At 46.1% G+C, this 23,835-nt stretch overlaps 1 protein-coding gene across 1 annotated transcript in view; it reads left to right on the plus strand.

Moving 5' to 3' along the window:
- Nucleotides 1-23,835, plus strand: part of LOC136620287 (complement factor H-like) — a 197,029-nt gene that overhangs the window by 106,252 nt on the left and 66,942 nt on the right. The window contains exons 6-8 of the mRNA XM_066594988.1: nucleotides 6,750-6,932; nucleotides 17,197-17,373; nucleotides 22,943-23,080. Of these exons, the coding sequence (XP_066451085.1) occupies nucleotides 6,750-6,932; nucleotides 17,197-17,373; nucleotides 22,943-23,080 (498 nt within the window). The remainder of the gene's footprint in view (nucleotides 1-6,749; nucleotides 6,933-17,196; nucleotides 17,374-22,942; nucleotides 23,081-23,835) is intronic.

Genomic DNA, 23,835 nt, shown 5'->3' on the forward strand with positions numbered 1-23,835 from the left:
CAATGAGAAATCTTTGTGCACCCACAGCATAGGCGAGCCCATGAAACTCAAAGACAGTATAACACATGAAGAAATCAGAGTGCCCAAACATGGCAGAGTTTCACCCCGCCAAGGACCTCGGCCCACACTTCTGCCCTAGTCAGTCAGTGTATTTGAGCCAGATAGGTAAAACAATGCAATGAGAAAGCTGTCTGCACCCTACCCAAGTCAGTCAGTGTATTTGTGCCAGACAGGTAAAACAACGCAATGGGAAGTCTTTGTGCACCCACAGCATAGGCGAGCCCTTGGAACCCAAGGACAGTATTAAACAGGGAGAAAAGAGAGTGCCCAAACATGGCAGAGTTTCACCCTGCCAAGGACCTCGGCCTCTGCCCACATTTCTGCCCAAATCATTCTTTGTATGTGTCAGATATCTGAACAGCGCAATGGGAAAGCCTTTGCGCACCCACAGTATAGGCAACCCCCTGGAACCCAGGGAAAGTATTAGGGTGACTACCCACTACAGTTTTTTTTCACTGCGAAATTCGCAGTGGTTTTTTTTTTTCTCCAGGAAATTGCGATTTTGCCGCAATGCATTTTTAACATTAGTAAGCCCCATAGACACCGGGGGAAAAAAACACAGCAAATTCGCAAACGCTAGTGGGTAGTCATCCTTAAACAGGAAGAAAAGAGAGTGCCCAAACATTTCACCCCACCAAGGACCTCGCCAGATAGGTAAAACACCGCAATGGGGAAGTCTTTGTGCACGCACAGCATAGGCGAACCCATGAAACTCAAAGACGGTATTACACATAAAGAAATCAGACTGCACAAACATGGCAGAGTTTAAACCCACCCAGGACCTCGGCCTCGGCCCACACCCTCAGTGGGCATAAAGCGGACTCGGATTTTAGTACAGGTGTAAACGTCTCAATAAATCAGTTACGGTTGCTTTCATTGCTCCAAAGACTGGATGACCCACCAAGAAGTTCCACAGGGCAAATCTAGCGCAGTTGATTTTTTTCCCCCAGGACCTCGGCCTCTGCCCATGCTGTCAGTAATCATGGGCCTAAAGCAGACTCCGATGCTAGTACAGCTGTGATTGTCTCATTAATTCAGTAACGCTCCTTTGTTTTGGCCCAAACCAGTGTCTCAGATAACTGTGGTAATATGAGAGCAAATACATGTGTGTTCAGCACTGATCCCCAGACCCCAAGCAGCAGTAGGAGGTGGCATAATAAGGCCGAGAAACCATGACCGAGGTAGGACCCGCAATACTCTGTGTGGGAAGTACGTGAGCGGGCCCAGGGTCAGGTTCGGTCCCAGCCTTCACCGTGTGTGACCCAAGGTGCAGTGAGTTACATATCTATGGGAAATCCATGTGTCCCCACAGACTTCATTCTGTGTATGTGTCAAGCAGCTGAACAACACTATGGGAAACATTTGTGCACCCACAGTATAAGCGGACCCCTGAAACTTTTCTGTTGCAAGAGTATAGGTGAATCCCTCAAACCTTTTAGTAGCAAGTGTATAGGCAAACCCCACAAACCTTTCAGTAGCAAGTGTGTAGGCGGACCCCTGTAACATTTCTGTAGCAAGAGTGCCAATCCCTCAAACCTTTCAGTAGCAAGTGTATAGGTGGACCCCTGTAACATTTCTGTAGCAAGAGTATAGGCGAACCCCTCAAACCTTTCAGTAGCAAGTGTATAGATGGACTCCTGTAAAATTTATGTAGTAAGAGTATAGGAGGACCCCTCAAACCTTTCAGTAGCAAGTGTATAGGTGGACCCCAGTAACATTTATGTAGCAAGAGTATAGGTAGACCACAGTTGCACTAAACACCCTCTCTGACAAGATTGCCACCGTAGCAATGAAATCCTTTTTCAACTTTAATGAAACTTGTCACCGAAAGGACCAAAAATAATAAAACTTAGCTTTTATTGATTTTTAAATAATAAAAAGGCGTCCTTATATTTTCTCATATGTGCTAAAAGTCACACAATAATTAAAAACAGTAGGGCTTAGATATATAGATGAATACTGCTCTGTCCCAACAATCTAGGTGCATTGGCTGGGAATCGAACCCGGGCCACCCGCGTGGCAGGCGAGAATTCTACCACTTCTACCACTTTTGTATTCCCTGATGTCTTTTTCTATCCAGGGTTACTCAGATTTCCATTTGTCAATGACTTGCGCCACCAGATGTTTATTAAAGTGTGGTGAAGCACTCACTGTCAGTGACCTTGAACACTTTTAGTTCTCTATCACAGGGTAGGCCTGATGTCCTCTGATTAGTCACGGTACAGTGATGTCTGTTAATTTACAGTCAGTAATATTGTACCTGACACACACATTTACTAGTACTGTCGTCCCATTTATAACAGTTGCTCATTAATATTGCTTGGGTCGTATTTGTTCTTATTATTTCTAGAACAATATCGCGGTGATTGATTTATATAGAAATCACCCCGATATGTCACCATTAGGTGTTAAGTCCGGAGTATGTTTTTGTATAACGCAGACCCAAGCTTATATTGGCTTGATACTCTATGGTATTCCCTTATGCCTATGACTGATCGCATGAGCCATTCATTTCTTATGGCTCATGTGATTATATACCAAGGTTAATTGCAACCAGACGACAGTTTCAGTGATTATCAAGGATAGAGATAAGTTGTTCCAAATAATAATATGTTTTCAATATGTTCTCTCTCCTACTTATACATAGGCTCTATTCCGGAGAGATGATGCTCCCACTTGTATAAGTGATTATAACAGGTAGAACATATATAAGATGAATAAAGACAGTGGCTGCATTAAATGGAACAGCTGCAGTATTCATCTATGAGCTACTCATCCTTCAGGATTTAAATAGCTGCAATAAAATGCTCTGTCCCAATAATCTAGGTGCATTGGCCGGGAATCAAACCCATGCCTCCCGCGTGGCAGGCGAGAATTCTACCACTTCTACCACTTTTGTATTCCCTGATGTCTTTTTCTATCCAGGGTTACTCAGATTTCTATTTGTCAATATGTTCTCTCTCCTACTTATACATAGGCTCTATTCCGGAGAGATGATGCTCCCACTTGTATAAGTGATTATTACAGGTAGAACATATATAAGATGAATAAAGACAGTGGCTGCATTAAATGGAACAGCTGCAGTATTCATCTATGAGCTACTCATCCTTCAGGATTTAAATAGCTGCAATAAAATGCACATAGATAGTTTGGTGGTAGCCCAGAATGAATTCTAGGCTATCACCTATATCCAATGCCCTTTTGGATAAATCTCTGTCTCTGTATATGCAGTCTGTTGTGATGCACCAACAGCTGCTGACTAGAGTGATAATGATAGACCCTCTCTGACAAGACGATAGCGGCAGGGCAGGCCAGCACGTCCAGGGTGTACAGTGCAAGTTTATGCCGCGTGTCCAGCTTTGGCACCCAATAGTTGTATGGAGCAGAGGCATCACAGAGGATGGTGGTACGATCGGTTACGTACTCCCTCACCATCTTTTTACATTGCTCCCTCCGACTCAGCCTTGACTGGGCAGTAGTGACACAGTCTTGCTGGGGAGCCATAAAACTGGCAGAGGCCTTGGAGAGTGTTCCCCTGCCTGCGCTGGACATGCTGCCTGATCCCTGCACCTCCCCTGCTAGTTGGCCCTTGTAACCGCATCTTCTGCCACTACCACTGTCAGATGGGAACTTTAGCATAACTTTTTCCACCAGGGCCCTGTGGTATTGCATCACTCTTGTACTCCTTTCCTCTTCAGGAATGAGAGTGGAAAGGTTCTCCTTATACCGTGGGTCTAGAAGGGTGTACACCCAGGAATCCGTGTTGGCCAGAATGCGTCTAATGCAAGGGTCACGGGAAAGGCACCCTAACATGAAGTCAGCCATGTGTGCCAGGGTCCTAGTATGCAACACATCGCTGTCCTCACTAGGAGAATGACTTTAAGGATGCTCCTTCTCTTCAGCCCATACATGCTGAACAGATGAGAGGCAAGCAGCATGGGTACCCACTGCAGTGTGGCCAGCAGTTTCTTCCCCCTCCCCCTACTCCTCCACCAAAACGCGCTGAGATATAGACATGAGGGTAGTCTGGCTATCAAGCGACATACTGTCATCTCCTGTTCCAACCGCAAAGCGGCGTCCTTTATGCTTAGCAGCAAACTTCTTAGCAGGCAAAGCAGTGGGATGGTAATGCTAATGATGGCCGCATCGCCGCTCACCATTTGGGTAGACTGCTCAAAGTTTCCGAGGACCTGGCAGATGTCCGCCATCCATGCCCACTCCTCAATAAAGAATTGTGGAGGCCGACTACCACTCCGCCGCCCATGTTGCAGATGGTATTGCACTATTACGCTACGCTACTCATACAGCCTCGCCAACATGTGCAGCGTAGAATTCCAGCATATGGGCACATCGCACAGCAGTCGGTGCTCTGGCAGCTGAAACGTTGCAGGGTTCTCAGGGTGGCAGCGTCCTAGGTGGACTTGCGGAAATGTGTGCAGACGTGGCGCTCCTTGCCGAGCAGGTCAGACAAGTGGGGGTAGTTTTTCAGAAACTGCTGAACCACCAGATTGAAGACGTGGGCCAGGCATGGCACATGTGTGAAGCTGCCGAGCTACACAGCTGTCACCAGGTTACGGCCGTTGTCACACACGACCAAGCTCCATTGGACACTCAGCAGGAGAAAGCCAGAGGTCAGTCTGCTCTGTCAGACCCTGCAACAGCTCAATGGCAGAATTCATTTTTTTCCCCCAAACTCCCTACAAATTGTTTTACAAAAGTTATGCAATACATTATATATACACCCAAAAATGAGGCCATCAAAAATGCAACTTGTACTGCAAAAAACAAGCCCTCATATGGCTTTGTCAATGAAAAAATGAAAAAGTTATGGCTCTTGGAACGCGACTGTAAAATTAGTTGAACTTAAATGATTGGCCCATTTAAAAAACCTGCCCTGGTAGGTCTGGCAGGGTGGTAAGAAATCCACCACTGAAGGGTTAAACAATAATGTTTTGGGCATTCACACTGTACATTCACCTGAAACTGTGTTGCAAGCATACCTGTAAAATTCTGGGTTTTATTCTTTTCTCGCCATATGCAAATTACGGGTGGCCGGTCTAGTGGGTGAGCAGGACTGAGGCCTTATTCATACGAGTATATACGCATGCGCCATAAAATTGCATGAATGAAGAAAAGCTGAAATCAAGTTCCCGATCTTAATTAGTGTTTGCCCGTCCATCCACATGGGCGACTGCGGCGTACTGACGCTAAATTATGATAATTATGTAACTGTCCAAATATTGGTATGCCAAATATTGTTAACTTGAATGTTTATGTGGATGTATGCAATTTAATTCAACACCATGGACTTTTTTAATCTGCATATTCTGGCAAAAAAAGAAACCTTTCATTAAGTTCAATTCAACCTATTTCTGAAGCTTTTTTTAGGTGATTTTTTTTAAGTTCACACAGATGTACCAAGCAAAAATGTGACTATTTTTCAGTGACTTTTGTTGTATTAATTTAAAGTTTGATGCAAATATGCATTTAACATGTTGTAAAAATGTAACATTTTTACCACCTGTACATTTTTTACAGCCCTGTAGGGACTATGGGAAAATGTGTGAAAAAAGCAACAGCTAGAAGCAAGCTTCTGCCATTGACCAACAAATGCAGCATAAGGCCTCACATGTCCACAGGCAAAATAGCATTTAAAATCCGCAGCGGATCACCTGCCTGCGGATCCCATAGGGATGCATTGACCACCCGCGGGTAGATAAATACCCGCGGATGGTCAATAAAAGTGATTTTTTTTAAAAAATGGAGCATGAAAAAAAATGGACATGCTCCATTTTCGTGCGTGTCTCCCGCGCGGACGGCTCCCACAGGCTTCTATGGAAGCCTATGGAAGCCGTCCGGATCCGCGGGAGACCTAAAGTAAGAATAACTTACCCGCAGCGGACCGGGCAGTTCTTCTCTTCTTCACGTCCGGATCTTCTTTCTTCGGCCCGGCGGATGTGCCGGGCGCATGCGCACGGTACGCAGCCGGCGTGCGGAGCACATCTGCCGGCCGAAGAAAGAAGATCCAGCCGTGAAGAGGAGAAGATCCGCCCGGTCTGCTGCGGGTGAGTTAATTCTTATTTTAAGCGCTCATGTCCGCGGGGCAGGAGGGACCCGCTATGGATTCTCCATGTAGAATCCGTAGCTGGCCTAATTTTCCCCGTGGACATGAGGCCTAAGGGCTCAGTCAGATGGGCATTCATTTGCTGAGCATTTTTTTGCACAAAACGCAAACGCACAAAAATTTGCATGACCAAAGCGGGCGTCACACTGAAAAAAAAAACACATTTGACTGCAGTTATGCGCACATAAAGTGCGGTGCAGCTGCAGAGAAGTGAGCATGTAATGTGATGAGGGGACTCCCCGCGGAGAAAAAGAAATTCTCGGCCACAGCTGTGACAGCTGTGGTAGAGGATCGCGATCTTCTCTGTATGTCAATGGGGCCGCAACTGCTGCCACCAGTACCATTGACCACAAAGTGAAACTCCTGGATGTTGATCGATGCAGTCACGCATGTGTTTTGCGCAAAAACATGAGCAGCAAAAAAATGCCCATCTGACTGAGCCCTATATCCGCATTAAAAATCCACATGTGCCGTGGACATGAGGTCTAGTATACATTAAATAATGGAAAATAAAATAACTAACATACAATTCTGAATTAATATAAAATGCTATTCTCTGTTCTAGGAGTATGTGCGCCCTCTATGGCTGTTTTGGAAAACGCACGGTTTATCAATCGACAATCCACATACTTGGAAGGAGAAAAGGTGACGTTTCAGTGTTACGGAAATTACAAAACACCAGATGGAAATAGTTTTGGAGAGATGTCATGTCTTCCTAATGGAAAATTTACTCCAGCAAAATGTTCTTGTAAGTTTAGATAGTTCGATATATTGTCTACATCTACAGGTAACATCTGGCTCTTGTGTTTGGGTTCTCCCCTTTTGAAAAGGAAGTCACCAGAATACCACTTCTAATGACTGGCTATGGTACTGTGAATGTAGCCTTTCTCTGAAGGTCATATTCACACTTTTGTATTTTGCCTCAGCATTTTGATGATCAATGAGTGGAACAGGTTACCACAGGAGGTGGTAAGTTCTCCTTCAATGGAAGTCTTCAAACAAAGGCTGAACAAATATCTGTCTGGGATGATTTAGTGAATCCTGCACTGAGCAGGGAATTGGACCCGATGACCCTGGAAGGGTACATTCACACAGGATTTTTTTATGTCCAATTTTCTGCAAAATTGATCTGAAAATCGGACAGAAATAGCACCCATTTATTTGAGTGGGCATATTCACATGGGCTTTTTTTTTTTTTACACAAATATTCTGAGAAAAAAATATATTGCAGCATGCCCTATTATTGGCCGTTGCTCGACAAAAATAGTACTTATCAATGTGCCATGTCCTTTATGTTGAACAGCACATGAACAGGATGTCCATGTGCTATCCGATCTGAATTTTGCCCAAGAATGCAGAGCATAACTATCTAAATCTCCATGTGCATGTACCCCAAGTTGGATATAAACATAATTGTATTAACCGATGGAATAAAATTAACTTGTCATTTATACTGCATGGTAAATGCTATAATAAAAAAAACAAAAAAACACACTATGCCAGAATTGATTCTTTTGATCACTACGCTACGAAAAATAAAGATCAAAAAGTTACATGCACCCCAGAGACTGTCTGTTGTTAATGCATATAGAGACTGTTAACCCCATGAGGCCACAGGGTCTAGTTAAAGGACTGATAAAATAAAACAGCCCCTCTGGTGTTCAAGACTGTATTGAACACCAGAGGGACTGTACCCCCTACTGTCTTTTATGCCCACATGTTGAGTGAAGGCATGTATTATAATGTGCAGTAAAAGGTGTGCCGCAAAAACATTTGCCACCACGCCATTACAACATCACACATTGGTCTGAAATGACCACCTGTCCATACGATGGTCAAACAACTTTCCAAAGTACTGAGATGCACATACATGTATTTTTTCCATGTGCATTCCATGTTTGCAACATGCTTCAAATGAACAGTACATGGACCCATCGAATTTAATGGGACTTTTCAGACACACAATTATTTTTATATAGACCCACGGGCCATGCAAAACAATTGCGTTATGTCTTATTTTAATACATATCACTGATGAGAATAGGACATGGGGTGTTCAATGCCTATGGAGCTCGGACAGCATACAGACCTGAATCAATATGCTGTCCAATGCGAGCTTTGCTCCTGCATGCATCTGTGTAAATTAGCCCTTATTCTCTATATACCACTCGCTATGTCTAATAAGCTATAGTTAACATAAAGATTTGTTCTAATATTTGGCCAGGTCATTCCTGATGAATGTGTTTCTATGAAAGGATAACAGAATTTAACTAATCCCAATGATCACCCATTACACTGCAGCATGGCTTATATTTTAGACCAAATTAGTTATATCTTCTATTACTTAGGTTGCTGTTTGTTGTTATATATAAAAATCCCTAATTTAATCCACTAAGGGCTCTCTTACCCACTTGCATTTTTTTAACGCTGCGATATCACTGCATTTTTTTAATGCAATTGTCAATGGGACTTTCTAATGTTAAAAACGCATCGCACAAAAATTGCAAAGCACAAACTTTTTTAAATAATAGCATTAAAAAAAACTCAAGTGTGTCGGAGCCCTAAATGTGGCAATCAATTTGAAGCTTCCAGGAAGCGCCTATATTGTTAATACTATGTTCTATATCATTTGGCCGGAACTGATTAATACAATCCAATATAATTGCACTATAGAACAAATGGTGCCAGGCAGACAGGGCAACACCACTAAATTCCCAACAAACTTGGGTTAAATGGATTGTGTTCTACAAGTCACTACCATATGTGATAGCTGTTAACTTACCACCATGTCTCAGCTTTTTACATTATGATTTTGGTATGTTGATTTATCTGTATTCCGCATTTCTCTTTTGCCTCCTTGAAATCTAAACAAGCAATTACTGCATAACGGTTCACGGTTTCCTTTTTATGTGCCAAGCCTGTGATACATACATAATGTATTAGGCCTCATTCAGATGAGCGCCGTTATTGCGCTGCTATTGGTTCCTATAGAAGAGTGTACAGAGTGCTACTTAGCAGCGCTAATAACACGTTGTCTGAATGAGCACTTAAGCTGCGTTAGTTTTGAAATACACATTTATTCTGCACTTTTATTGTTTCCCCACTCAATGAAAACTATGTTTAAAAATAAATAACTCTTTAAGGGCTCCTTTCCACTGGCGATAGCGATAATCGCTGCGAAAAAAATCGCAATTTTAAAATCGCATCGCTGCAAAATCGCAAGTTTTTGCTCTGCGATGCGAGAATCTATTTTGCCATTGCACTGTATGTGCGAGAGAAAAACGCAAATCGCTGAAACAATCCCCCTTCTGTGATTTTTAATCCTCGCATTGCAGCTTGCCCTTAAACATCGCTAATGGAAAGATTGTCATAGAACAAGATGTGCAGGACTTTCCTGCGAGAGCTCGCACTCTCGCAACGCAGCGAAAACGCACGATTATCTCACCAGTGGAAAGGAGCCCTTAGGGCGAGCACCCACTGGCGATTGCGTTTTCCGCGCGTTTCCCGCGATTTTTCCGCGCATTTTTCGCGGCGTTTTTCGCTGCGTTTTCGCGGCGTTTTCGCAATTTTTCCGTTAATTTCCATTGACATTCATGGGTGCATTAGGAGAAAAATAGGGACACATATGCAACTGACATGTTCCTATGTTAAAAACGCAACGCAACGCAAAAAAAACGCCAGTGGACAGGAACACATGTTATCTCTATGCCTGTGCAGGAAAAACGCAAAACGCAAAACGCAGGTAAAAAAAACGCCAGTGGGTGCTCGCCCTAAGGGTGACTACTAGAGATGAGCGAACGTGTTCTTCCGAGCTTGATATTCGTGCGAATATTAGGGTGTTCGGGATGTTCGTTATTCGTAACGAACACCATGCGGTGTTCTGGTTACTTTCACTTCCTTCCCTGAGACGTTAGCGCGCTTTTCTGGCCAATTGAAAGACAGGGAAGGCATTACAACTTCCCCCTGTGACATTCAAGCCCTATACCACCCCCCTGCTGTGAGTGGCTGGGAAGATCAGGTGTCACCCGAACATAAAAGTCGGCCCCTCCCGCAGCTCGCCACAGATGCCGTGTGAGTTAGATGAGGGACAGTGCTGTTTGTACCGGAGCTGCTGTAGGGAAAGAATTGGTAGTTAGTGTAGGCTTCAAGACCCCCCAAAGGTCCTTATTAGGGCCACTGATAGCTGTGTGTTGGCTGCTGTTAGCAGTGGCAATTTTTTTTTCTTCTCAAAATCGGCTCTGCAGAGCGTTGCACCTGGCATTAGGGACAGAAGTGCTGCATAGGCAGGGAGAGTGTTAGGAGTGAGTGTAGCCTTCAAGAACCTCAACGGTCCTTTCTAGGGCCATATTTATCCGTGTGCAGTACTGTCCAGGCTGCTGTTAGCTGTGCTGCATTTTTTTTTGCTTCTCGAAATCGCCTCTGCAGAGCATTCCACCCTCCATTGATACTGCAGGGAAAGAATTGTATAGGCAGGGCCACAACACAGTTATTATTCATTGAATATACGCAGTGCTGCCTTTTGCTTGTAAAACAAGTGAAAATAATTCTATTTGTCCTGCCTCTGTCCGTCCTAAGGGCGGTGGACACGTGTCGGCTGCGTGTGCAACCTGTAAAAATCAGACGCACCCAGCTACGTTTTACTCCTGGCTTCGCCATTTGCTTTCCTTAATTGGGAAAAAAAATACCTGCTCTGCCACAGTTAATAACTCTGCTACCCTCACGTTCTGTGACACATTAGCAGGAAAACAGCACAGTTATTAAACTTCTCATGTTCATAGAATATACGCAGTGCTGCCTTTTGGTGCAAAAAAACGGAAAATAATTCTATTTGTCCTGCCTCTGTCCGTCCTAAGGGCGGTGGACACGTGTCGGCTGCGTGTGCAACCTGTAAAAATCAGACGCACCCAGCTACGTTTTACTCCTGGCTTCGCCATTTGCTTTCCTTAATTGGGAAAAAAAATACCTGCTCTGCCACAGTTAATAACTCTGCTACCCTCACGTTCTGTGACACATTAGCAGGAAAACAGCACAGTTATTAAACTTCTCATGTTCATAGAATATACGCAGTGCTGCCTTTTGGTGCAAAAAAACGGAAAATAATTCTATTTGTCCTGCCTCTGTCCGTCCTAAGGGCGGTGGACACATGTCGGCTGCGTGTGCAACCTGTAAAAATCAGACGCACCCAGCTACGTTTTACTCCTGGCTTCGCCATTTGCTTTCCTTAATTGGGAAAAAAAATACCTGCTCTGCCACAGTTAATAACTCTGCTACCCTCACGTTCTGTGACACATTAGCAGGAAAACAGCACAGTTATTAAACTTAGATTATTCATTCACTAGAGGCAGTGGGGCCTTTCGTTTTCAAAAAAGGGAAAAAATTATATTTGGCCTGCAGTCTTGCGCCAATTTATTAGCTGCCTGTGAAATCAAATCACTGGTAATACAGCATGCTGAGGGGTAGGGGTAGGCCTAGAGGACGTGGACGCGGCCGAGGACGCGGAGGGCCAAGTCAGGGTGTGGGCACAGGCCGAGCTCCTGATCCAGGTGTGTCGCAGCCGACTGCTGCGCGATTAGGAGAGAGGCACGTTTCTGGTGTCCCCACATTCATCGCCCAATTAATGGGTCCACCCAGGAGACGGTTATTAGAAAATGAGCAGTGTGAGCAGGTCCTGTCCTGGATGGCAGAAAGTGCTTCGAGCAACCTATCGTCTACCCGCAGTTCTGCGCCGTCCACTGCTGCAAATCCGAATCCTCTGTCTGCTGCTCCTCCTTCCTCCCAGCCTCCTCACTCCACTACAATGACACCTGCTCAGGAGCGGGAACACTCCCAGGAACTGTTCTCGGGCCCCTGCTTAGATTGGGCAGCAGCGGTTCCTCTCCCACCAGAGGAGTTTATCGTCACTGATGCCCAACCATTCGAAAGTTCCCGGGGTCCGGGGGAAGAGGCTGGGGACTTCCGCCAACTGTCTCAACAACTTTCTGTGGGTGAGGAGGACGATGACGATCAGACACAGTTGTCTTGCAGTGAGGTAGTAGTAAGGGCAGTAAGTCCGAGGGAGCAGCGCACAGAGGATTCTGAGGAAGAGCAGCAGGACGATGAGGTGACTGACCCCACCTGGTGTGCAACGCTTACTCAGGAGGACAGGTCTTCAGAGGGGGAGTCAAGGGCATCAGCAGGGCAGGTTGCAAGAGGCAGTGCGGTGGCCAGGGGTAGAGGCAGGGCCAGACCGAATAATCCACCAACTGTTTCCCAAAGCGCCCCCTCGCGCCATGCCACCCTGCAGAGGCCGAGGTGCTCTAAGGTCTGGCAGTTTTTCACAGAGACGCCTGACGACCGACGAACAGTGGTGTGCAACCTTTGTCGCGCAAAGCTCAGCCGGGGAGCCAACACCAACAGCCTCACCACCACCACCATGCGCAGACATATGATGGCCAAGCACCCCGCAAGGTGGGACGAAGGCCGTTCAGCGCCTCCGGTTTGCACCCCTGCCTCTCCCCCTGTGCCCCAACCTGCCACTGAGATGCAACCCCCCTCTCAGGACACAGGCACTACCGTCTCCTGGCCTGCACCCACACCCTCACCTCCGCTGTCCTCGGCCCCATCCAGCAGTGTAGTTCAGCGCACCGTCCAGCCGTCGCTTGCGCAACTGTTGGAGCGCAAGCGCAAGTACGCCGCCACGCACCCGCATGCTCAAACATTAACCGTCCGCATAGCAAAATTCATCAGCCTTGAGATGCTGCCGTATAGGGTTGTGGAAACGGAGTCCTTCAAAAGTATCATGGAGGCGGCGGCCCCGCGCTACTCAGTTCCCAGTCGCCACTACTTTTCCCGATGTGCCGTCCCAGCCCTGCACGACCACGTCTCCCGCAACATTGTACGCGCCCTCACCAACGCGGTTACTGCCACGGTCCACTTAACTACGGACACGTGGACAAGCACAGGCGGGCAGGGCCACTACATCTCCCTGACGGCACATTGGGTGAATTTAGTGGAGGCTGGGACAGAGTCAGAGCCTGGGACCGCTCATGTCCTACCCACCCCCAGAATTGCGGGCCCCAGCTCGGTGGTGGTATCTGCGGAGGTGTATGCTTCCTCCACTAAAGCACCCTCCTCCTCCTCCTCCTCTGTCTCGCAATCAAGATGTGTTAGCAGCAGCATGTCGCCAGCAGTCGGTGTCGCGCGGTGTGGCAGCACAGCGGTGGGCAAGCGTCAGCAGGCCGTGCTGAAACTACTCTGCTTAGGCGATAAGAGGCACACGGCCCACGAACTGCTGCAGGGTCTGACACAGCAGACCGACCGCTGGCTTGCGCCGCTGAGCCTCCAACCGGGCATGGTCGTGTGTGACAACGGCCGTAACCTGGTGGCGGCTCTGCAGCTCGGCAGCCTCACGCACGTGCCATGCCTGGCCCACGTCTTTAATTTGGTGGTTCAGCGCTTTCTGAAAAGCTACCCACGCTTGTCAGACCTGCTCGTAAAGGCGCGCCGGCTCTGCGCACATTTCCGCAAGTCCCACACGGACGCTGCCACCCTGCGCACCCTGCAACATCACTTTAAGCTGCCAGTGCACCGACTGCTGTGCGACGTGCCCACACGGTGGAACTCTACGCTCCACATGTTGGCCAGGCTCTATGAACAACGTAGAGCTATAGTCGAATACCAACTCCAACATGGGCGGCGCAGTGGGAGTCAGCCTCCTCAATTCCTTTCAGAAGAGTGGGCCTGGTTGGCAGACATCTGCCATGTCCTTGGTAATTTTGAGGAGTCTACCCAGGTGGTGAGCGGCGATGCTACAATCATTAGCGTCACCATTCCTCTGCTATGCATCTTGAGAAATTCCCTGCAAACCATAAAGGCAGCTGCTTTGCGCTCGGAAACGGGGGCGGGGGAAGACAGTATGCCGCTGGATAGTCAGGGCACCCTCCTGTCTATTTCTCAGCGCGTACAGGAGGAGGAGGAGGAGCATGAGGAGGATGAGGAGGAGGGGGAAGAGACAGCTTGGGCCGCTTGACGGTACACCGGCTGATTGCCTGTCATCTTTTCAGCGTGTATGGCCTGAGGAGGAGGAGGAGGATCCTGAAAGTGATCTTACTAGTGAGGACAGCCTTTTGTTGCGTACAGGTACCCTGGCACACATGGCTGACTTCATGTTAGGATGCCTTTCTCGTGACCCTCGCGTTACACGCATTCTGGCCACTACGGATTACTGGGTGTACACACTGCTCGACCCACGGTATAAGGAGAACCTGCCCACTCTGATTCCCGAAGAGGAAAGGGGTTCGAGAGTGTTGCTATACCACAGGACCCTTGCGGACAAGTTGATGGTAAAATTCCCAGCCGACAGCGCTAGTGGCAGAAGGCGCAGTTCCGAGGGCAAGGTAGCAGGGGATGTGTGTAGATCGAGCAGCATGTACATCCCAGGCAGTGCAACAGTCTTTAAGGGCCTGGCCAGCTTTATGGCTCCCCACCAAGACTGTGTCACCGCTCCCCAGTCACGGCTGGAGCACTGTAAAAGGATGGTGAGGGAGTACGTAGCGGATCGCACGACCATCCTTGGTGACGCCTCTGCCCCCTACAACTACTGGGTGTCGAAGCTGGACACGTGGCCTGAACTAGCGCTGTATGCCCTGGAGGTGCTTGCTTGTCCTGCGGCTAGCGTCTTGTCGGAGAGGGTGTTTAGTGCGGCTGGGGGAATCATCACAGATAAGCGTACCCGCTTGTCAACCGACAGTGCCGACAGGCTAACACTCATCAAGATGAACAAAGCCTGGATTTCCCCAGACTTCTGTTCTCCACCAGCGGACAGCAGCGATACGTAAGCAATACGTAGGCTGCACCCGCGGATGGAAGCTACGTTCTCTCTCACCATCCAAAATGGGGACATTTCTGCTTCATCAATCTGTGTCTAATATTCCTCCTCCTCCTCCTGCTCCTCCTCCTGAAACCTCACGTAATCAAGCTGAACGGGCAATTTTTCTTAGGGCCACAAGGCTCACTCAAATAATTTTTCTGAACAATTTTTATAAGTTTCAATGCGCTTAAAAGCGTTGGAACTTTAACTTGAACCAATTTTTCGTTACACTGGGCTGCCTCCAGGCCTAGTTACCACTTAAGCCACATTAACCAAAGCGATTAATGGGTTTCACCTGCCCTCTTGGTTGGGCATGGCCAATTTTTGGGATGTACATTAGTACTGTTGATACAGCAATTTTTGTGGGCCCTCGCCTACAGTGTAATCAAATTAATTTTTAGCCCACCTGCATTCCAGCTGACGTTACCTCAGCTGTGTTGGGCAATGCAATGGGATATTTTTGTGTACCGCCGGTGGGTTCCAGGGAGCCACCCATGCTGTAGGTGCACACGGAGTTTTTAATACATCTGTACACTTCTAAAGAACCCCAGTCTGACTGGGGCATGCAGTGTGGGCCGAAGCCCACCTGTATTACGCACGACATTACTACCTCAGCTGTGTTGGGCAATGCAATGGGATATTTCTATGTACCGCCGGTGGCTTCCTGGCACCCACCCAGGCAGTGGGTCCACAGGGAGTTTAACCTACATGTGTCCACTTCTAAAGAACCCCAGTCTGACTGGGGCATGCAGTGTGGGCCGAAGCCCATCTGCATTATGCACGACATTACTACCTCAGCTGTGTTGGGCAATGCAATGGGATATTTTTGTGTACCGCCGGTGGGTTCCAGGGAGCCACCCATGCTGTAGGTGCACACAGAGTTTTTAATACATCTGTACACTTCTAAAGAACCCCAGTCTGACTGGGGCATGCAGTGTGGGCCGAAGCCCACCTGTATTACGCACGACATTACTACCTCAGCTGTGTTGGGCAATGCAATGGGATATTTCTATGTACCGCCGGTGGCTTCCTGGCACCCACCCATGCTGTCGGTCCACAGGGACTTCACAATAGGGAGTTGTACCTGCCTGTGTCTATGAATTAAAAAGCCCGGTCTAACTGGGGCATGCAGACACCTTGACAGAATGAATAGTGTGTGGCACATAGGTTCCCCATTGCTATGCCTACGTGTGCAGCTCCTGATGGCGGTGGCACAGGATTCTATTTCTCATTGCTTCTGTACAGCATTGTGGGCTATCGCCCCGCCACTTTTAAAGAGGGTCGCTGCCTAGCCGTGCCAACCCTCTGCAGTGTGTGCCTGCGGTTCCTCCTCATGGCAGACGCACTTCTAAATAGACATGAGTGTGGCGTGGCATGAGGGCAGCTGAAGGCTGCGCAGGGACACTTTGGTGTGCGCTGTGGGGGGGAGGGGGGGCGGTTGGTCAGCATGTAACCCAGGAGAAGTGGCAGCGGAGTGTCATCCAGGCAGTGATTGTGCTTTGTTGTAGCTAGTGTGGTGCTTAGCAAAGGTATGCCATGCTAATGAGGGCTTTTCAGAAGTAAAAGTTGTTGGGAGGGGGGGGGGCACTCTTGCCGGTATTGTGGCTTAATAGTGGGACCTGTGAACTTGAGATGCAGCCCAACATGTAGCCCCTCGCCTGCCCTATCCGTTTCTGTGTCATTCCCATCAATTTCTTGAATTGCCCAGATTTTCACACATGAAAACCTTAGCGAGCATCGGCGAAATACAAAAATGCTCTGGTCGCCCATTGACTTCAATGGGGTTCGTTGTTCGAAACGAACCCTCGAGCATCACGGGAAGTTCGTTCCGAGTAACGAGCACCCGAACATTTTGGTGTTCGCTCATCTCTAGTGACTACCCACTACAGTTTTTTTTTTCTGCAGGGGTCTATGGGACTTGTAATGTTAAAATCGCGATCGTGCTAAATCGCAATTTACCGCGAAATCGTGATTTTAACATTACAAGTCCCATAGACCCCTGCAGAAAAAAAATGCTGCGAATTTCGCAGGGAAAAAAAAAAAACTGTAGTGGGTAGTCACCCTCATTCTGAATTACGCATTGTGATACTGTAGATCTGTCTCAATACTATAATAATATATTCCAATCAGCTCTTTGTATTTTCTACTTTTTTTCTGATCCTAGTAAAATGTGAGGCTCCTCAACTTCGGAACGGAAAATTCAGTACAACTAAAAATGAATTTGAAGTTGGAGAAGATTTGCTTTATGAATGCGATAAGGGTTATATGACGAGAAGTAGAACACTCAGTGGCAGAATTCAGTGTGTTGATGGAAAATGGTCTGAAACTCCTTCCTGTATACGTAAGTCTCATTTGTCTGTCCTGTAAATAATGATAAACAATGATTAGCCACATAAATTACAGAATAAGAAAGTCAATTAGTTTATTATAAATGTAAATTGAATTCTTGGTTATATAGTTTGACATTACTAAAGGCTCATTCACAAAAGCGATGTTTTCACGCTGGCCACATCGTGGCCAAAATTAATTAAATGAAGAATAGCTGCAATCTAATTCCGATCAAAATTAGCATTTTATTGCCCATTCACACAGGGAGCTGCGGCGTATCGCCGAAAAAATATGATACTGTGCGGAAACCCCTTGTTCAGCAAAAATCCTTGGGATTACTACTCATGAATAAATATAGCCGGCGGTCTTCCTTTCCCAGCACTGGACGATGCTAAACTTCCTCCCCACTGCTTTTTTTTCAGCTTCCATAGAAGCCTATGCAGACGGACCTATCTTTTCCGTCTGCATATAAAATTGGTTGCCGTTTTCGGTCGCCGATGTCCTACTATTCTGGACGCAACATTTTTATGTGGCTAAAAATTGCTTATCTGAATACATTGGAAACCAATGCTTTAGATGGTCGTGATTTTTCATCGCAGCTAAACTAGTCATGTGAATAAGGCCTAAGGCTGTACTAGTGTGTTTTTAGCCCATATGATATCTGTGTGCCAGATTATTGACTTGGAGCTTATTGAGACAGGCGTATATCAGCCGGGTTTTCACACCTGCTGATATACGCTGTCCCTCTCTGCAGGGGTAGGAGGCGGGCCGGGCTGGGAGCAGTGCACTGAGCTCCACCCCCTCTCCGCTCCTTGTCACTATTGGCAATGGGAGGGGGCAGGACAGGCAGAGCCCCTGCCCCTCGCATTGCAAACAGTGGTGAGGGCCGGAAGCTCAGTGCACTGCTCCCGTCCCGCCTCCTCCCCCTGCCGACAGGGACAGCGTATAACGGCCAGGCATGAAAACCCGGGCTGATATACAAATGTCTGAATAAGCCCTTATAGTGCATTCAGACGAGCATGTGCAGTAAACCGGCGCGCGCACATATGTGTGACGTGAATGTGAACACACGTGATTGCAGGTCCGTGCAGCATTGCTTTCAATGAATGCTATTTGATTAAAGGGGCTCTGTCAGAAAATGAAAAAAATATCCTCACTTGCATCCCTGTAGAGTCTAACCTGTGGAAAAAGAAGATTTAAAAGAAAACAAAACCAAACTCACATAATCCTATTGTACTTGGTCCCTCCGTTGTTTACCTGGCACGTGAGGAGTCGGCTCCAGCGGCTCCTGCATGCACAAGCGCGCCAGAAATGGGGGTGGCAGAGGTTAGAAGCGACCAGGCCAATCAGTGAGCGACACGTCACTTGTGACTCGTCGCCCACTGTCCCAGGCAGCAGGACTGTCCCGGCAGTGGTCGGAGCAGGGGTGGAAGGTGGAACTTTGCCTGCTTCTGCCCTGTGATTGGACGGCTGCCAGAGGGAGAGGAAAAGACCAGCAGGTTCCCAGTGAATGGCTGCATAAGGCACAGGTGAGTATGACTTTTTTTGTTTTCCTGAGAGAACCCCTTTAAGGGTGCATTTTAAATCCCCACCTGCTGAAAGAACTTCATTGCAGTGATGGGACCCAAGCGGCTAGACACACCTGAGCCCCAGCAGTGGCGAAGAGGTAAGTCTGTTTTTTTTTGTTTTTTTTACTACAACTAGAATTAATTTTCAGGGAAGGGATTATATTTAAGGCCCTTCCCCGAAAATCACTGAAGTCAATAGGGCTGCTGGCAGCTGTGGCCCCATTGAAATAAATCAGAAAGCTTTGCGGTCCTCTGCCACAGTTGTGAAAGCTGTGGCAGGGGATTTACTCCCCGTGGGGAATCCCCTGTTACTGCACACTGTGACAGTGCTATCACAGTGTTTAGTGATGAGGACTCTCCGCAGAGAATATTGACGTGCAGCACGGACCTATGCGGTGCACGTATGTCCTATATTTTACAGGTGCACACGTTTGCATGCCTGTAAAACACAGAGATGTGAACACATCATAGGGAACCAATGGGTCTAATAGATGCGTAGCTATGTGCACACATATGTACACACATAAATGCACTCGTCTGAATCCACCCTTAAAATGCAGCAAAAAATAGTAGCATGTGGGACCCCTCGGGCAGGTAGATTAAAAGACGGCACATATATTGCAGTAAATAGTAACAGTCTTTACTTTTCAGCACATTTAACTTTGCAACAAGGTTTCAGAAATCGGCACCACTATCTTGGTCTTTCAGCACTCTCAAGATCAAATAGCATTCTCTTTAACCCCTTAATGACACAAGGACCTACAGTTATATTCTGTGCATTTGTGTGGAAAAGTATCAACTCCTGATCCCCTCCATACAATGCGGGTGCCAGGTATTTCTTACAGTTTACACCCACCAGCAATAGCTGCATTTAGCATGAAAGCTGCGATCAGCATGAAAGCTGATTGTGGCTGTTAAGGCTTTAACCCTTTCCAATCCAATGTCTGCCTACTACAGACATTCTGATTGACGGCTGTACAGCTCCGATGCCAGAAGATGTCTGGCAGGGTATTCTTACTGTATATTACTGGCCGCTCTGTTGTCGAGGGCCTCTCCAGCATGCCCCATACTGCAGTACTGGCTCTAGCCAGCAGATGGCACCATTGTATAATGGCAGAAAGAGAAAGCCCCCTAGGAAACCCTGAATCCAAAATTGGATTGCAAAGGGTTAAATGCAACCATTAAATTCCCCTATTGAAGTTTGGGTGTCCAAACAGCCCACGCACTATGCAATTGTGAGATGCCGTTAGGTCACCATGGCAGCCTGGGCCTTTCTGAAGGCCCCCAGTGCTGCTATGACTGCTTCACTATGAAGCGATGCCTGTGGTGTGGCTTCATAGACTGCCTGTCAGATTGCAGTATCATGTAATACCATAGAAGTTCCTATGGGGATAAAAAAAAAGGTAAAAAATAAAAATGCAGTAAACACCTTTAGGGCTTATTCAAACGACCATATATCGGCTGCGTTTTCACGCCGAGCTGATGTACGGTGTCCTTGTTTGCAGCCGATATACGGTCGTCTGAATAAGCCCTTGGGGTGCCTCTACAAATGCAATCGCAATATCGCTGCACTTTTTTTAAACGCAAATTTCAATAGGACTTTCTAATACTAAAAATGCATCGCACAAAAATCGCAAGTTTGTGCTTTGCGATTTTTGTGCAATTCGTTTTAACATTAGAAAGTCCTATTGGCATTCGCATTAAAAATGCAGCAATATCGCAATTCTCAGTGTGCAGGAGCCTTTATTAATTAGCAAAACAGAATTATATTGGGTATCGCTGCCTTTAAAAAAGTCCGATCTATCAATGTAATGCATTATTTGTCCCATACGGTGAGCCTAGTCAGAAAAAAAACATGGCAGATTTGAGCCTTTTTTGGTTACCACTTCAGCAAGAAAAAATAAATAAATAGCAAATCAAAGAATTGTATCTACTCCAAAATGGTACAAATAGAAACAACAGGTCGTCCCACAAAAACCGAGCCCTCCCACAACTACTGGTATGTCAACGGAAAAATAAAAAAGTTATGTCTGTCAGAAGGTGACAGCAGAAAATTGTATTTTTTTTAGAATATATTTTATCTAAAAGTAGTACAGCAAAAAGTAAACACATTTGGTGATTTTGTAAGGGCTCAGTCAGATGAGCATTTTTAAGCATGCGTTTAGATGGGGGAAACACGTTTGGAAAACGCATGTATAAAATTCACGTGACTGAAGCGGCCGATGGGTTTTTAAATTCGCACATGTTGTGAGGTCACATGATGGCAAAATTCGCACATAAAAGTGCGGTTCCAGCGCCAGTCCCTGCTGCAACTGACGGCTGCAGCAGGGGATTCCTTGGATGTGAAACCCCTGGATGCTGTCACATCCAGGGGATTCACCTTGCTATCAATGGGGCCTGGTGGCAGCAGCGCCAGGCCCATTGAAAACATAGGGAGAAGATCATGATCCTCTTCCACAGCTGTGACAGCTGTGGCAGGGGACTTCTTTATAAACTGTCACAGTGTTTCAGGGGATGAAGAAATTCCCTGCCACAGCTGTTACAGCTGTGGCAAAGGAGCGTGATGCTATCCCATTGCTTTTAATGGGGCTGGCAATGGGATGAAGGGAACCCCTGCAGCGATGATTTACAGGGGGGGGCTTGAAATACAAACCCTAACCCCTTTTTAAGTTTTTCAGTACATTATATTGTACACTAGCTTGTTATCTGCGACTTCATCTGTGTGGAATTTGCATTTTTTTCTAATGTTTTGTTGAAGCTGTAAGGCAAAATCTATCTGTTTGTATCCTAAAGCCCAGCTTTAATTTATTATACTACTGGGGTAATATGAAAGCTGCGCTGTGATTGGTTGCTATGTGCAACACAGATTTTCTTTAAAATCTCAGTCCATGTTAATGTGTCTTTCGTTCACGTTTTAATCCTGGACAACCGCCGGATTGCCCTCACGTGTCTGCCTGTTTGTGTAGGCCTAGTTTATGGTCTGCACCCCCTTCCTCTTTGGCACGGTGTGGCACTGATTTTACTTTTTTTAAAAGTGGGGAGTAGTTTAAAATGGGAAAAAAATAAATTAAAAAACTGGCTGTGTCCTCAATGGGTTAAAAACAAATATTGAGAAATTTTTGTAAAGAGGAAGCAGGGCGTATGGCTATATTTCACTTGTGAGTCCAGGCTGGTGCATCAGTGGTGTAAATAAATTGGGAAAGTAAAGGGGCCCTTTACCATCCATATGTAATCCTGTGTGGAAAAAGAGGAGTAACAGGGTCTATGGGCAGTACAAAACTGACTATTCTTATATGCATAGTAATGTGCCGTTCATATGTAAACTTGATATCCAAGTCTAGTCAACCTGCAGATTGTACAATGGGAAATGTTATATCTATGAACAGTAATAGATCCATCAAACTCTCTATAATGTATTTGCATCTGCAGGACAGAATTTACAATGATAGATGCTGTAAATACTTGTAAAAAAAAAATGTAAATCTAGGTAACCAAGACTCAACTCTGCAAAGTACATTTTAGGCCTCGTTCAGACAAGCATGTTTTTAGCGCAGAAAAGGCAAGCAAAAGATCGCTTCTATAAGAACCAATGCTTTTCTATAGAAGTGTTCACATGAAGGATTTTTAGATCAGAGCGCAAAGTATTCGCACCTGCCAAATATAAGACATGCGAATGCAATGCGCTTTTAAAGGTCTGTGCTGCATGTAAAAATAGGACCTGACCTATCTTTGGTGCATGTTTTCCATTGACTCCTGTGGGAGCTGGAAAACACGTAACACGCACCTTGGATGGTGTGAACAGGCTAATTCTCGGAGCTTGAATTTACCCGTTCACGTGATCTTTAGGGCAGCATTAAAGTGATCTTTTTGTGCTTCTAATCTGCGCAAAAGCAATCTTGTCTGAAGGAGGCCTTATACATAGAATTCTCTCTTTTTTGTTATTGCTTCTGTGTTACAACCAGTGCCATTCAGTATATGAAAAAATAGCAATTTGTGTCTTTATTTTTCCATTAGTCATTTTCTGCAATTTAAGGAATATGAAATACAACAATGGGCAGCTTATTACATATACATGTCCTCAAGGGAAAAAGCCAACAGCAGATATTGTGCAGTGTTACTATTTTGGCTTTTATCCACCACCTAGTTGTCAAGGTAAGTCCAAAAAGGAAATGCAAATGTGATGATAAAAGTATAATCATGATGTTATTTATTTTCTTCCGTTCTGGTTTTGCACTTTAGGGGAAGGGGGCTAAGCTCTCTGACTCTAGATTGCTTACAATTCCCATGGAGTATTGTTAGTACAATCTTTAAAGATTCAGTAAATCGTGTAAAAATCTATTTCCTGATTCATTTCTGATTATGTCAATGTCTCAGGCCGCAGCTCTGTGATTGCCTCTATTTAAGTAGACAAAATCAATGGCACTTCAAAAAGTATCAATGCAGTCTGAGGGCGTAGTCACACAGGCGTTTGTAAGCCCGATTTCAGGTGCGCTTGCGATCCACACCTATATATACCCAATGCTTGCAATGGGAGCGGTCACATGTCCGATTTTTATGCGGATGAACCGAAAATTATATGTCACAATGATTCGCAGAACGCATGTAACTGTGTTATGCGCAAATCATTGTTCTTGTATATGCGCTCAATGGGGCCGGCAGCAGCACCGACCCCATTGAGAACATATGCTAAAGATCGTTCTCCCATTAAAGTCAATGGAGCCAGCAATACAACCGGCTCCATTGAAAGCAATGGGCTGCTGGCAAGTGCTGTATTAATTTTCGGGGAAGGGCTTCAAATATAAGCCCTGAAAAGCATCCAAAAAAGTGTAAAAAATAAAAAAATATATATATTCACTAGAAATGAGTGAACATGCTCGTTTAGGACAATTACTTGAAATCAGAATCTT

Source organism: Eleutherodactylus coqui, chromosome 3 (genome assembly GCF_035609145.1).
Source record: "Eleutherodactylus coqui strain aEleCoq1 chromosome 3, aEleCoq1.hap1, whole genome shotgun sequence".
Classification (NCBI taxonomy): Eukaryota; Metazoa; Chordata; class Amphibia; order Anura; family Eleutherodactylidae; genus Eleutherodactylus; species Eleutherodactylus coqui.